Source organism: Vipera berus (genome assembly GCF_964194415.1).
Source record: "Vipera berus genome assembly, chromosome: 6".
Taxonomy (NCBI): domain Eukaryota; kingdom Metazoa; phylum Chordata; class Lepidosauria; order Squamata; family Viperidae; genus Vipera; species Vipera berus.
In genome coordinates, this window is record NC_138208.1 from 3,449,405 (window position 1) to 3,462,454 (window position 13,050).

Below are 13,050 nucleotides of genomic sequence, written 5' to 3' on the forward strand. Positions count from 1 at the left end.
AATGAGGACCCAGATTGTTGGGAGCAAATAGGCTGTGTCTGTAAATCGTTTAGAGAGGGCTGTAAAGCACTGTGTGAAGCGGCATATAAGTCTAAGTGCTATTGCTATCTAAGCCATGGTGGCGCGGTGGTTAAAATGCAGCATTGCAGAGAAACTCTGCCCACTGCCGGCAGTTCGATTCTGACCGGCTTATGGTTGACCCAGCCTTCTGTTAGGTATATGTCTGTTGCCTAACTGGTCGGGTTGGCAATATATAAACAACTACTGTATGATTGCAATAAAAACTGTAATGCATAACTTTAAAAGTAACTGTATTGCATCATACCTTTTGCCGATTGGCTAGTACTGATCCCAATGGCCATAAGAGGGAGCTAGTGACATGGCTTATCTCTCTCTGTTACAATCGGTGATGTTTTCATGTCTCTCTGCTATTCTCTCTGTTTGTTGTGGAGTGTGGATTTTGCTACTGTTTGTAAAGTCTGAAGAACTCTGTTTATTGTGGTTGTCTTAAAGACTGGTAAGACGGCTCTGTAGTGGATAATCCTTAGACTGTTGTTATTGACTATCATCTAATTACTTATGAATGACCTGGACTATGCTTTATACTACTAGTAAAAGTTTTACACATCCCAGTGCATCTGTATGGTTGCTGTGCATAATTCATTACTCTCAAAATCCCGTTTTTCTGTGCAAGCTCTTGCTTACTCAAGGGTAGCTCTGCAAATCCTTCCAACACCTTCCGTCCTTCCGAGGTCGGCAAAATGATTGTACGGAGCAATAGGCTGACTTTGTAAACCGCTCGGAGAGGGCTGTAAAGCACCACGAAGCGGTATATACCGTAAGTCTAAGGGCTACTGCTATAATTTCATGTTTGGGTTACCTCTCCTAACTGAAGATGGCAAACGTTGAAAAAAACAACAACAACCCCCCAAAACAAAATCTATTGCATGCTCTGGTTAGATGACCTCAAGTCCACCAGAGTAGTAAGAAGAAAATTTGGTTCAAGCTGAGTCCAGAGGATGAGATGGTGAGATGGTGTCCTCGATGTAACTGACACCAAAGGAAAATCAACCCTGGTTGTTCTTTGAGGGGACAGATCCTGAAGCGCAAAGACTTTGGCCACCAAATGAGAAGAGGGGACTTCCTTGGAGAAGACTCAGATGTTGGGGAAGACAGAAAGCAGAAGGAGAAGAGGAACTTTCTAGCTGACAAGCCCAGTCACTCTAACTGGGGAAGCCATCGTGCCACCCCCGTAATATTCTCACAGGTTTTAGGAGATTTTAAGTCTGGAAAGAAATGTCTGGTGTCTGAAACCGTACGATTTCTTGCGAGATGAGAAGATTATTCAAACTTGGTTTCAATATATTCAGCTACGGGCCAGGTGGAAAGAAGATCTGAAAATTGGTTTTACAATGACTGATGAAAATCTGATAAAGCAAATTAGAAATCAGGGTCCTGCACATATTAAACGGATATATCTTGCATTGATAGAAATTGATTCAGAAACAGAACTTGTTAAAGATTGCATGATAAAATGGGCCCAAAATATCCAAGAAGTTATTACAATGGACACGTGGGAAAAGATCTGGGTGAGGAACGTAAAATTTACACAAGCTCAAAATTTAAGAGAGAACTTTTATAAAATGTTTTATAGATGGCATTTAGATCCTAAAAAGCTTGCAAGTATGTATCCGAACTATCAGCCTAAATGTTGGAGGTGTGGTGACGAAGATGCAACATATTTTCACATATGGTGGACTTGCAAAAAGGTTAAGGCCTTTTGGATAAAAATTTGGTGGAATATGCAGAAGATCTTCAAGCAAAAGATAAAGTTTTGTCCGCAATTCTTTCTGTTGGGTATAATTACAGAAGCTACTGTTGTGGACACTAAGTTGATCTTGAACTTAATTATGGCAGCAAGACTCTTAATAGGTCAGTATTGGAAGAAGGAGGAACTGCCGACTATAGAAGAATGGACTTTAAAGGTCTCAGACCTGGCAGAGATGGCAAAGATATCGGCTTATTTGAAAGATCACTCGCAAGAACGTTATATTATGGAGTGGAGAAAATGGATTGAGTATATCCAGAACAAATACGGGACTAAAAAGTTTCATGTAGCATTTGAATAAGTCTTCCTTTCTTTTCTTTTTTCTTTTTTTATATATTTAATAGTAATAGTGTTTGTAGTCATCCTATATGAGCTAGAGAGTGATAGATTTTAGAGTTTGTGGTTGTTAGCATTTGGATGCTTATGATTGTTTTTATTTGTTTTTATACCCTGTACTTAGCTTTGGGAAGTCGGGGGGGGGGGAAGGGGGGAGGGGTAGGGAGGGATGGGTATGGGAGGGGGAGGGGGGATTGTTAAAGATAAAATGTATGTTAAAACTTTTCAATAAAAATATTCTCACAGGTTTCTCATAGAAAAAGGAACTTCCCAAGAACTATGAATTTATTTTTTTTTGCAATGAGAACATTATTTCTCTCTTAAACCTGTACACACACACACACACACACAAAGGTAGCGGACGAATCAGTAATAAGATTCTATTTTCACGTTAGGCTAAACTCAGAAGTTGATGTGACGGAGGCCAAGCTTAGCAAAGAGTGTGGTTAAAAAAAAAAACACAACTAGGCAGGGCAGCTAAGCACGAAAAATTACCGATTGTTGGATAAAAGCTACAATTTAAGTATGGCACGGATGCCATGCAAAGCTGGTGCCTTTTGGTGCAAAAAAATATTAAAATTAAAAAAATAGCAGAATCAACTAGAAATGAAGGAATCTTAAGTTGTCCTTGTCCTTTTCACTTGTTTAAATTAGGGCTGTCAATAGACCGATAGAGATTTTATTTATTTATTTGATAGCAAATCGAATGCCTTCCTTTGGAACAGATCAGTGGCGGCTTGATTTAAATATTAGATAGATCTGTGCGGAAATGACCATTTTTTTTTGTCAGCTAGGGCAAAAAGGTGAACCATCGACTTAATGGCTTGATTTGGGTGAGCCTCCTCTACCGAGAATCCACTTAGGATCCAGGGATCCTCCCCAGCAATCAGTAACCATCTAGCATGGCATGGGATGTAGGGTCCCTGGTGTAAACCGGAACTTTACAAAGGCAATTTCAACTATAAAGGTAAAGGCTTACTCTGTCCAGTTGTGTCCAACTCAAGGGGGTGGCGTTCATGTCCATTTCCTGGCTGAGGGAGCCAGCATTGTTCACACACACTTGTGTGGTCATGTGGCCAGCATGATTATATGCCAGGTTGCACAGTTCCCTTCCTACCAAAGTGGTACCTATTTATCTACTCGCATTTGCATGCTAGGTGGACAGGAGCTGGAGCAAGGAACGGGAGCTCACCCCTTCATATGATGTTTGGGTCTCAAACTGCCAACCTTTCGGTCAACGAATCCAGGATCTTAACTGCTAGGCCAAAATGCCTCCAATTTCAATTATGCTCTCTGTAATCTTCAGTCCAACTATGTGGAATCTGAGAGGGGTCCTGCCACCCCCCCACCATTTTTTTTTCTGCGGGGGCGAAGGCTGAGCAAGGAGGAACATGGAGCGAGAGGTAATAGATCCTAGCGAACGATTCTAACCAAATAAAATGAGCTGTAATTACATCGTCTTAGTCTACCGGGGCTTAAGGGCAAAGAATGTAGGGCTAATCATGGCGGTTAGATCATGGCTAGCCTCTGAACCAGGGCAACTTTCCACAGCTCATGTCAAAAGGTAAATCATAGTACAGTGTAATGAAGCTCTGTAGCAATTGGTTCTTCCAGCCCTGATTTAAATGTGATTCAAGGAAATGATCCTTTCACACTGAGCCAACATTTCCATAGGTAATCTTACAACTCGGGTTTTATCAGGCATATTCTTCCAGAATTTCAAATAAAAGAACATCGGAATCTATCTCTCAGCCAAACACCGTAGCGATGAGTCCCAGCCTGGCAATGACACTAGAATTTCAGGAAATTGTTAGAGAAAAAGTGAATAACTTCTCCAGCGATATATATGTATATACTGTATATAAAGTGGTTTTTCTACCGTGAGTTAGATCGCTTCCGTCTGGGGAAAGAATTAACAGGCAAAAGAATATACTCTCTGCCCACGAAACCTAATCTAGCGGACCTTACTTCTCAACATTATCACGAATGACCCATTGGGATCCCCATATCAAAATAACTTATCTTATGTCCAGTCAGAACTTGAAAATAATATTTAACGTAGCACAGTATTTAAACAAAATGATCCGGTTAAGATCTGCATATGTGGGACTGATTGGGGTAGATTGTAAGGGCGACTCTGAAATATAATGTTATATTTTATCTATATCTTAAATTTGTATTTTATTACTATTTCATCTTAAATTGTATCTTATTTAATTCCATTTTAAATTGTATTTTATCAAATCCCATTTTGGATTGCTTTTATCAAGTTTTGGTGACTTTTTGTTGCTGGAACTTTGCACTTTGATATGGCCCAAAGGGCTAATCAATAAAGTTGTTGTTGAAACATTATTCTGCCATTTTAAAATAAGGAATTACGCGCCAAAGTCAATAGCAATATTACGCGGTAGAAGAGCCATCCAATTTTATATTTTGCCGCAAAGAACGGAAGTCCGGTTTATGCTGACTGAACTTCCTTTACATTGCTGAAGCTTGATGCACAAATGCAGAGTTCCTTAACCTGGGCCACTTTGGACTTCAGCTCCCAGAATTCTCCACTGCATGCTGGCTAGGGAATGCTGGGAGTTGAAGTCCTCCCGTCTTAAAAGTGGTCCAGGTTGAGACCCACTGCTCTGATAGACATATTTCCCCTTGTATTTCATAAAAGTCCCCTTTTCCTCGCCTTGATAAACAGCGATTTGCAGATAAAGCATTCTCAAACCCCACATTTACACAGGACTCAAGTCAATAACTGAACATATTCCATCCTGATGTGGAATATGGGGCTGGTGGTCGTGCGTTAGAACGGCATGCAATATACTCACTGAACAACTTCTACGTGGTCCAAAGCCCATTGATCGTGGCCTGAGCCACTGTGGCGGGATTGCCACCAGCGGAGTAACACCCCCTTCATTCGTGCCTCCCTAAAACGAGAAACGACTCAGTGAGGGAGTGGAAAGGAATAGAACAATAGAGTTGGAAGGGGCCTAGGAGGTCCTCTAGTCCAGCCCCCTGCTTAAGCAGGAGGCCCTATACAAGGGATAGGCAACCTTGGCTCTTTTATGACTCTTGGACTTCAACTCCCAGAATTCCTGAGCCAGCTCTCCCTTTCCCCTCAGCGTGGCTGGCTCAGGAATTCTGGGAGTTGAAGTCCACAAGTCATAAAAGAGCCAAGGTTGCCTACCCCTGGCCTAGACATACCCAGTTCCTGCAACCATTCTTTGTTTTAGCCTCCAGCCCTCTAATAAACCTTGTTGCTTTTCTCTGCAGTCTTTCCAAAGTCTCAACATCTTTTTAGTACTGTGATGACCAGCACTGTAATACATGCAGTATTCCAAGTGTGGCCTTACCAAGGCTTTGCAAAGCCGTTCTAGAACTTCACGTGGTCTTGATTCTATCCGTCTGTTAATGCCGCCTAGGATTGCATTGGCTTTTTTCGCTGCTGCTGCACACTGCTGGCTCATATTTAAGTGATTGTCCACTAGGACTTCTCAGCTTCCTGATCGCCTTCAGAGATTTTGGACCTCAGTTCTCATAATCCCCTGCTAGATTGGATACTGAGGCCCAACACGCACCGAGAAGATTGCGTTGCAAGACATTGCTCTAGAGCTATGTCCTCTTTGACACGGACGGCCTTCAGACCTTCTAGACTACAATTCCCCTAATCCTCACTTAGGAAGGGTGCCGAGGCCCTCCGCGTTGTGATGCAGAAGGTTGCTTTTTATCCGAAGTTGCTCTTGGAAGTTAGCAATTTGTGAAAATTTACAAGCAGGATGAAAATGGATCCTGGATTTCATTAGATGTCAACATCTTACGATTATTGCTAGAAGTAAGCCAATAGTATATGCTTTTTAAAAAAAAAGCTAATGAGCTGAGCAGAGAACCAGCTTAGAACTTCAAGGGGAGAATCAACCTGACAGGACGAAGAAATTTCCTCACAATTAGAACAATTAACGAGTGGAACTACCTGCCTTCAGAAGTTGTGGGTGCTCCAACACTGGAGGTTTTTCGAAGAGATTGGACAACCATTTGTATAAAATAATGTAGGGGCTGTTGCTTGCTCAGGGGGCTGGACTAGATGACCTCCAAGGTTCTTTTCCACTCTGTTATTCTGATCCTATTTTGAGTTGAAAAGCCCTTTTAAAATTCATCGAGGAATCTGGCTACTGAAAATTGGATCAGAGTCCATCAGCTCTGTGATAAAAATGGACGCTGACTTTGGCTCTAGTGAAGGCTGAGTGACTCAAGTGTTGATCAAGCCTAACCTAATTCACAAAAATGATGTGAAGATAAAATTATGGGAGTACATTGTGTAATATCTGGAGTTTCTGAAGGAAACACAAGCCCAAAGCAGAGGACCACGCCCTCGTGCCGTCTAGCTGCTTCCTTCGAGTTTCATACGTCGCTTTTAAAAATGGAACTGCTTTTATGTTTTGTCTCTTTCCTATCTGTCGGCCAGCCAGAGTCGCCTTACCAGTGAGAAGGGCGGCATATAAATTTAATAAAGTAAATAAATACGCTAAAGAAACGTGAAACCATCTTCTTCACTGAAGCTGCATTTGCTAAAAATAACAATTGGTTTGTTTGCATGATGTGATTTTGGGCCGCACATTTTCAAACAATGTGTTTTGCTGTTTTGGCGGGAGATTCAAATGGCAATCTTTCAATAATCACGGGTCACGTGCAGGGGTGGGATTCAGCTGGTTCGCACCACTTCGGCAGAACCTGGAGCTATTTTTTTTGTCGCCCAGGCTCAGAACGGACTTCCGGAAGCGGCATCCACACCTATTTGAATCCCACCACTCCTTCACTTCTTCCTTCCTTCCTTCCTTCCTTCCTTCCTTCCTTCCTTCCTGTCTGTAGTGGGATTCAGCCAGTTTGCACCACTTTGGCAGACCGGTAGCTAATTTTTTGCTGCCCAGATCCAGAACGGACTTCCGGAAGCGGCATCCACGCAGAGAACCAGTTGTTCACATATTTGAATCCCACCACTCCATGTCTCCATCTCTCTCTCTCTCTCTCCAAACCAGATTCCACCTGTACTTTATTCAGGGATTAGATGGCTTTTCGCAGGAGAAGGACAGGCGGAGTCAAGAGAGGAATCAGCCTGGAGTCCTTACGTTGCCACAAACGGTCTGAATTCAACCTCTTGAAGTCCGCTCTTTATCTAGCACCAATTTAATGCTGACCGTTACTTGACTCACTTGTTCTTGCGTTAATAGGCGGGAGCAATGAATCAGCTTAACGAGAATTTAGCCTGAGGTGTCCCGATTCTTCGCGCCAGACGCTTTGCGCTCTAAAGGGAAATGTAGTAATAATGGCATACTCACAGCGGCACGTTGTAAGACACTCTCTGGGCTTGTATAAAGTCTTTCGGCTGGTGTTGCGCAATGACTTGCCAAGTAATTCCATTGTTTACGCTGTACTGGAGCAACACAGCTTTGTCCACAGTGTTGGGGTCACTGAGATTTGTGTTGCAGCTATCCGTTTGTGAAAGGCTTCCAATTTGCAAAACGAACATTATTTTGCTGGGGGTGTGGGAGGGGGGAGAGGGGAAAGCAGATGATAGGAAAGAGAAGGAGTTAAATCATGATCTACGACAGGGGTCTTCAAACTTGGCCCTTTTATGACTGGTGGACTTCAACTCCCAGAATTCCTCAGCCAGGCACGCTTGAGGACCCCTGGTCTGGATCCAAGCCCGCAGTTTCATCAAAATGGCCGTCTGAGGAATTCTGGGAGTTGAAGTCCACCAGTCATAAAAGGGCCAAGTTTGAAGACCCTTCCCAGAATTCCTCAGCCAGGCAGCCTGGCTGAGGCATTCTGGTAGTTGAAGTCCACAAGTCATAAAAGGGCCGAGTTTGAAGACCCCTGATCTACGACAAGAACAAAAGAATTATCCAAACACTGGCAACTTGACTCACAAATGCAAATGCGAGTAGACGCAGAGACGCACACGCACACGAAACCACATACACAAAGAAAAAAGCAATGAAAGCTTTGGAATTCTCAGTAAATTAGCCCAACCGAATAACTCAATTATTAAAACTGTTCTATAAAATTATTATAGAAATTAGTCATTCTGTATGCACCGTGTTTTTTGTTTTTTTTTTACGACCGATGATTTTAATGTTTTTTTTTTAAAAAAAATGTTTTAAGCTGTTAGCTGCCCAGGGTGGTTGGATAAACGAGGAAGTATTTTAGGTTTCTAAAATTTACCTTGCTCGGGTTAAATCCAGGGCCTTCGTCACCGCTTGCCTTATCTGGCAGCCGTTGAAATACAGAGAATCCCCATGCGCGTAGGGGGCTAGCTGTCCACATCCATTTCCTATCACTCCACCCTGAATAATCTCCCAGTTTATTTCGGTAATTCTGGCCGACTCAAAGTTATCTTTAATGTAGCTGGGAAGTTCATGGTTGAAAACAGAGCAGTCATCACCTAAACAAAATAACATAAAATAAAAGAAACGAAAGCATCTCCCATCAACAGATATCAAGTTATTGCGACTGACAACGTACGTTGGTGTTTTCAAAATGATGCGTATGTCAACTCGTGCCTTTTAACCTGGACGGATGCAACACAGAGGCTCGAGGTACCGTACGGCCCCTTGTGTAGAGTTAGTCCCAGGCTTAGTTATTTTCCTCACTAAGCGGTGCATAAAACGCGACATGATCAACATAAAGTGACACAGGTCTACGGAGGAATTATGGGACCGTCATTTGTACTTCCGCAGCTGTCTGGTTTGGTAGAGCAGCCAAACAAGGCAGAGACAGACTTCAACGTACAGTTAAAGGTAAAGGTTCCCCCACACATGCGTGCTAGTCGTTTCCAACTCTAGGGGATGGTGCTCATCTCTGTTTCAAAGCCGAAGAGCCAGCGCTTGTCTGAGGACGTCTTCGTGGTCATGTGGCCGGCATGACTAGATGCCAAAGGCGCATGGAATGCTGTTACCTTCCCACCGGAGTGGTCCCTGTTTTTCTACTTGCATTTTTACGTGCTTTCGAACTGCTAGGTTGGCAGAAGCTGGGATGAGTAACAGGCGCTCACTCTGTTACGCGGCACTCGGGATTCGACCCGCCAAACTGCTGACCATCTCATTGACAAGCTCATCGTCCTAACCCACTGAGCCACCGCGTCCCTTTTTTACGTACAGTTAGGACTGCAGAAAAAAACAACTGCAAACAGTCTGCCTTCCACTGAGGAGATGTACTGTATACTGCTACGGGTCAGAAGGAGGGCTGAGAAAATATCTACAGGACCCACCACATCCTGGACATAAAGTGTTTCAACTCCTCCCCCCCCCCCCGGGATGCTGCTGTAGGGCATTGCAGGTCAAAACAGGACAAGAAGCAACGGATGGAAACTAACCAAGGGGAGAAGCAACCTAGAACTAAGGAGAAACTTCCTGACAGTGAGAACAATTAACCAGTGGAACAACCTGCCTCCAGAAGCGGTGAATGCTCCAACACTGGACGTTTTTAAGAAGAGACTGGACAGCCATTTGTCTGAAATGGTATAGGGTTTCCTGCCTGAGCAGGGGGTTGGACTAGATGACCTCCAAGGTCCCTTCCAACTTTATTATTATTATTACAACTAGATACAAAGACGGTTTCTTCTCCTAGGCCTTCACTCTGCTGAACTCATAATCCTCACAGCACTGTCTTATGTCCAAGCATATTTACCCATGTAGTATGGCTGTGTTAGTACTATCCTTCTCGTCCTCTCATCTTTGCTACTACATTCTCCTATTGGTATCTTGTGATTTATCACTTGTTGTTTGTATCTTACAATTTATGATTCTGTCTTTTGATTTATGATTCTCTTATGACGAAAGCACCAGAGGGCAGGAGAAGAAACAAGGGTTGGAAACTGACCAAACAGAGAAGCAACCTGGAATTAAGGAGAAACTTCCTGACAGTGAGGACCATTAACCAGTGGAACAGATTGCCACCAGAAATCGTGGGCGCTCCATCACTGGAGATTTTCAAGAAGAGACTGGACAATCACCTGTCTGAGATGGTGTAGGTTCTCCTGTTTGAGCAGGGGGCTGGACTAGAAGGCCTCCAAGGTCCCTTTCCAGCTCTATTCTATTCTATCTATGATCTATGACTTACTACTTTGCTGTTTATATGTACACTGTGAGCTTCTGCACCGGAGACAAATTCCTTGTGTGTCCAATCACACTTGGCCAACGAAGAATATTCCTGTTCCTATCACGTGACCACATCATTCAAGGACAGCAATCATGGCACACCTTATTGCTGTCATTTAGGCAGGACTGCAGGCCATTAAATGAGTCCTAGAAGGTTTGCAAGTGGGCTGGTAGGTAGGCAAGGTGTGACGTGAGCACAACAGGAGCAAGGGTGGATGCTGCTGGGTGGGGATATTCTAAAACAGGGGTGTCAAACTCGTCACGTCACATGACGTGTCACGACGTATCGTGACTTTTCCCCCATTGCCGGAGCTGGGGCGGGCACGGTTTCGGCACAACACATTCAGCCCGCGGGCCTACAGTTTGACACCCCTGTTCTAAAATCATTCCACAGCAACCTAGAGCAGGGGTCCCCAAACCCTGGTCCGTGGACTGGCACCGGGCTACAGCATGCCAGAAACTGGGCCGTGGCAAACAACTGAAGCCTCATCTGTGGGATGCAGGTAGCACGTAAAACCACGCCTCCTCCGGCTCACGGAAAAGTTGTCTCCCCATTGAACTGGTCCCTGGCGCCCAAAAGGTTGGGGGCCGCTGACCTAGAGCTCCACTAGCAAAGTAACAACGCAACCTCCCACGAGAGTAGCCACCACAAAACACCATTGAAAAGAGCACAGCCACACGCTGCAGCAATCCTGTACGTGGGAAAAAGGACACAGAGCATCTGCACAGGATCTGACCTTGGTATTCCTCATCACAAATGCAAACGGCCCCCGTGGTACAATATCCGTGGCCGCTGCACAGCTTGGGGCACGCTTCTCCGATGTAGACGTGATCTATTGCCCAGTTTTGTTTTTCTGGCTCTTCTCCTTTTTGGATCCAGCGGAACTGGGTCGCACTAGAAATAAAATGGTCCACAAGTGGACACAAAAGAGGTCAGCCTGGCTTCCAGGTAATAGGTCAATGCAGATAGCCCTCGATTGACAACGATTCGTTTAGTGAATGTTCGCCTTTGCAACGGCACTGGGAAAGAGGAACTTCTGCCCGTTTTTCACAGTTAACAACCACGGCGGTATTCCCAGGATCCCGTAATCAAAATCCAGATGTTTGGCAAGTGGTTTCATATTTATGACAACCGCAGTGTCCCGGGGGGGGGGGAGGTCACGTGATCCCCTTCCGCGACCTTTCTGACAAGCAAATTCAATGGAGAATCCAGCTTCACTTAACAACCGCGTTACTACCTTAGTAACCTTAACAACTGTGGCAAGAAAGGTCGTAAAACGGGACAAGGCTCACTTAAGAGCTGTCTCGCTAGGCAGCAGAAATTTGGGGCTCCGTTGTAGCCGCGAGTTGGGGACTAGCTGTAATTTGTGTTATTCTGGCATATAATATAGACACCTTAAGTAGTTATTAGAAAAGTAAAGGGCTTTCGTATCCTATAGCTTTGAATGATGCTCACTTGCTTTCTGGGCACGACTGTTTATTTATTTATTTATTTATTTATTTATTTATTTATTTATTTATTTATTTATTTATTTATTTATTTATTTATTTATTTATTTATTTTTGGGACTTATATGCCGTCCTACCTCCCGAAGAACTCAGGGCAGCTAACAACAATAAAATACAACGATAGAAAAGTTTAAAAGAATTAAATTAACAGCCCCAATAGAATAAATTAAAATTGAAGTTAAAAATTAAAAAACATTTTAAAATCCCTGTCGTCAGTCCAGGTCAGCCTGATGGAAGAGAAATGTTTTAAGGCCGCGGCGAAAGGACCGGAGATCTGGGGCCATCTGGAGCTCAAAGGGAAGTTGGTTCCATAGGGCTGGCGCTCCCATAGAGAAGGCCCTCCCCCTGGGGGTCGCCAGCCGACATTGTCTAGCCGACGGCACCCTGAGGAGGCCCTCTCTGTGTGAGCGCACTGGGCGATGGGAAGTCGTTCCCGGTAACAGACGGTCCTGCAAATATCCGGGCCCACTCTCTATAACAGGGGCCCCCAAACCCCGGTGTGTGGACTGGTACTGGGCCGCGGCATGCCAGCAACTGGTCCGCACAAATCAGCAAAGCCCCCTCCGCGGGATGCAGGCAGCGCACAAAACCACGCCCCCACCGGTCCGTGGGAAAACCTGCCTCCACGGAACCGGTCCCCGGTGCCCGAAAGGTGGGGGAACCTCTTCTCGATAAGATACGGACAGCATTGAAATGTCCTTTTCCAAAGTCAGCGCATCTTCCGCGTGCTGATACGCTGCCGAAGGAGCGCGGTGCTTCTTCGGAGAGGGACGTACCTGGAGGAGACGTGATCCGGCAGCTGGATGGTTATCCTCTTCCAAGTGGAGCTGTTGACGGAGTTATAGATGGTCGCTTCGTGGAATTGAAAGGGGGAGCAGCCAACGCTGTTGGAGGAGGAAGGCAGGCACTGGGTCTGGACCAGCTGCCAGAAATCTAACCTGAAGGACAGCAAGAGACATGACGTTGCCAGGAGTGGGAGGGAGTGGCAAACATGGGCGGAAAAAAAACAACAACACCCCTCACACCTGAGCGGCTTCCTTACTTTCTCCGTAAGCCTTTTCGGAGCCTGTTAAAAGAGCCGGCTCCAGTTTCTATCTGCCTTCGTTGGACATGGTAAGTTCACAGGAGATTGGGAAGCCACTGGTGGACTTTCCACGTGTCAAATAGAGTATAGATGGCTAACAGAGGGCTTTGGAGACTGGCTGTACCTTTGGGTTCACCTGATGA

General features: G+C 44.7%; 1 protein-coding gene across 1 annotated transcript in view; it reads right to left on the reverse strand.

The window, feature by feature from the left end:
• RELN (reelin) overlaps nt 1–13,050 on the reverse strand; it is a 345,250-nt gene that overhangs the window by 8,923 nt on the left and 323,277 nt on the right. Inside the window, exons 59-63 of the mRNA XM_081331294.1 lie at nt 12,600–12,761; nt 11,052–11,209; nt 8,381–8,600; nt 7,495–7,692; nt 4,990–5,088 (exon numbers count right to left, since the gene is read on the reverse strand). Coding sequence (XP_081187420.1) covers nt 4,990–5,088; nt 7,495–7,692; nt 8,381–8,600; nt 11,052–11,209; nt 12,600–12,761 — 837 coding nt within the window. The remainder of the gene's footprint in view (nt 1–4,989; nt 5,089–7,494; nt 7,693–8,380; nt 8,601–11,051; nt 11,210–12,599; nt 12,762–13,050) is intronic.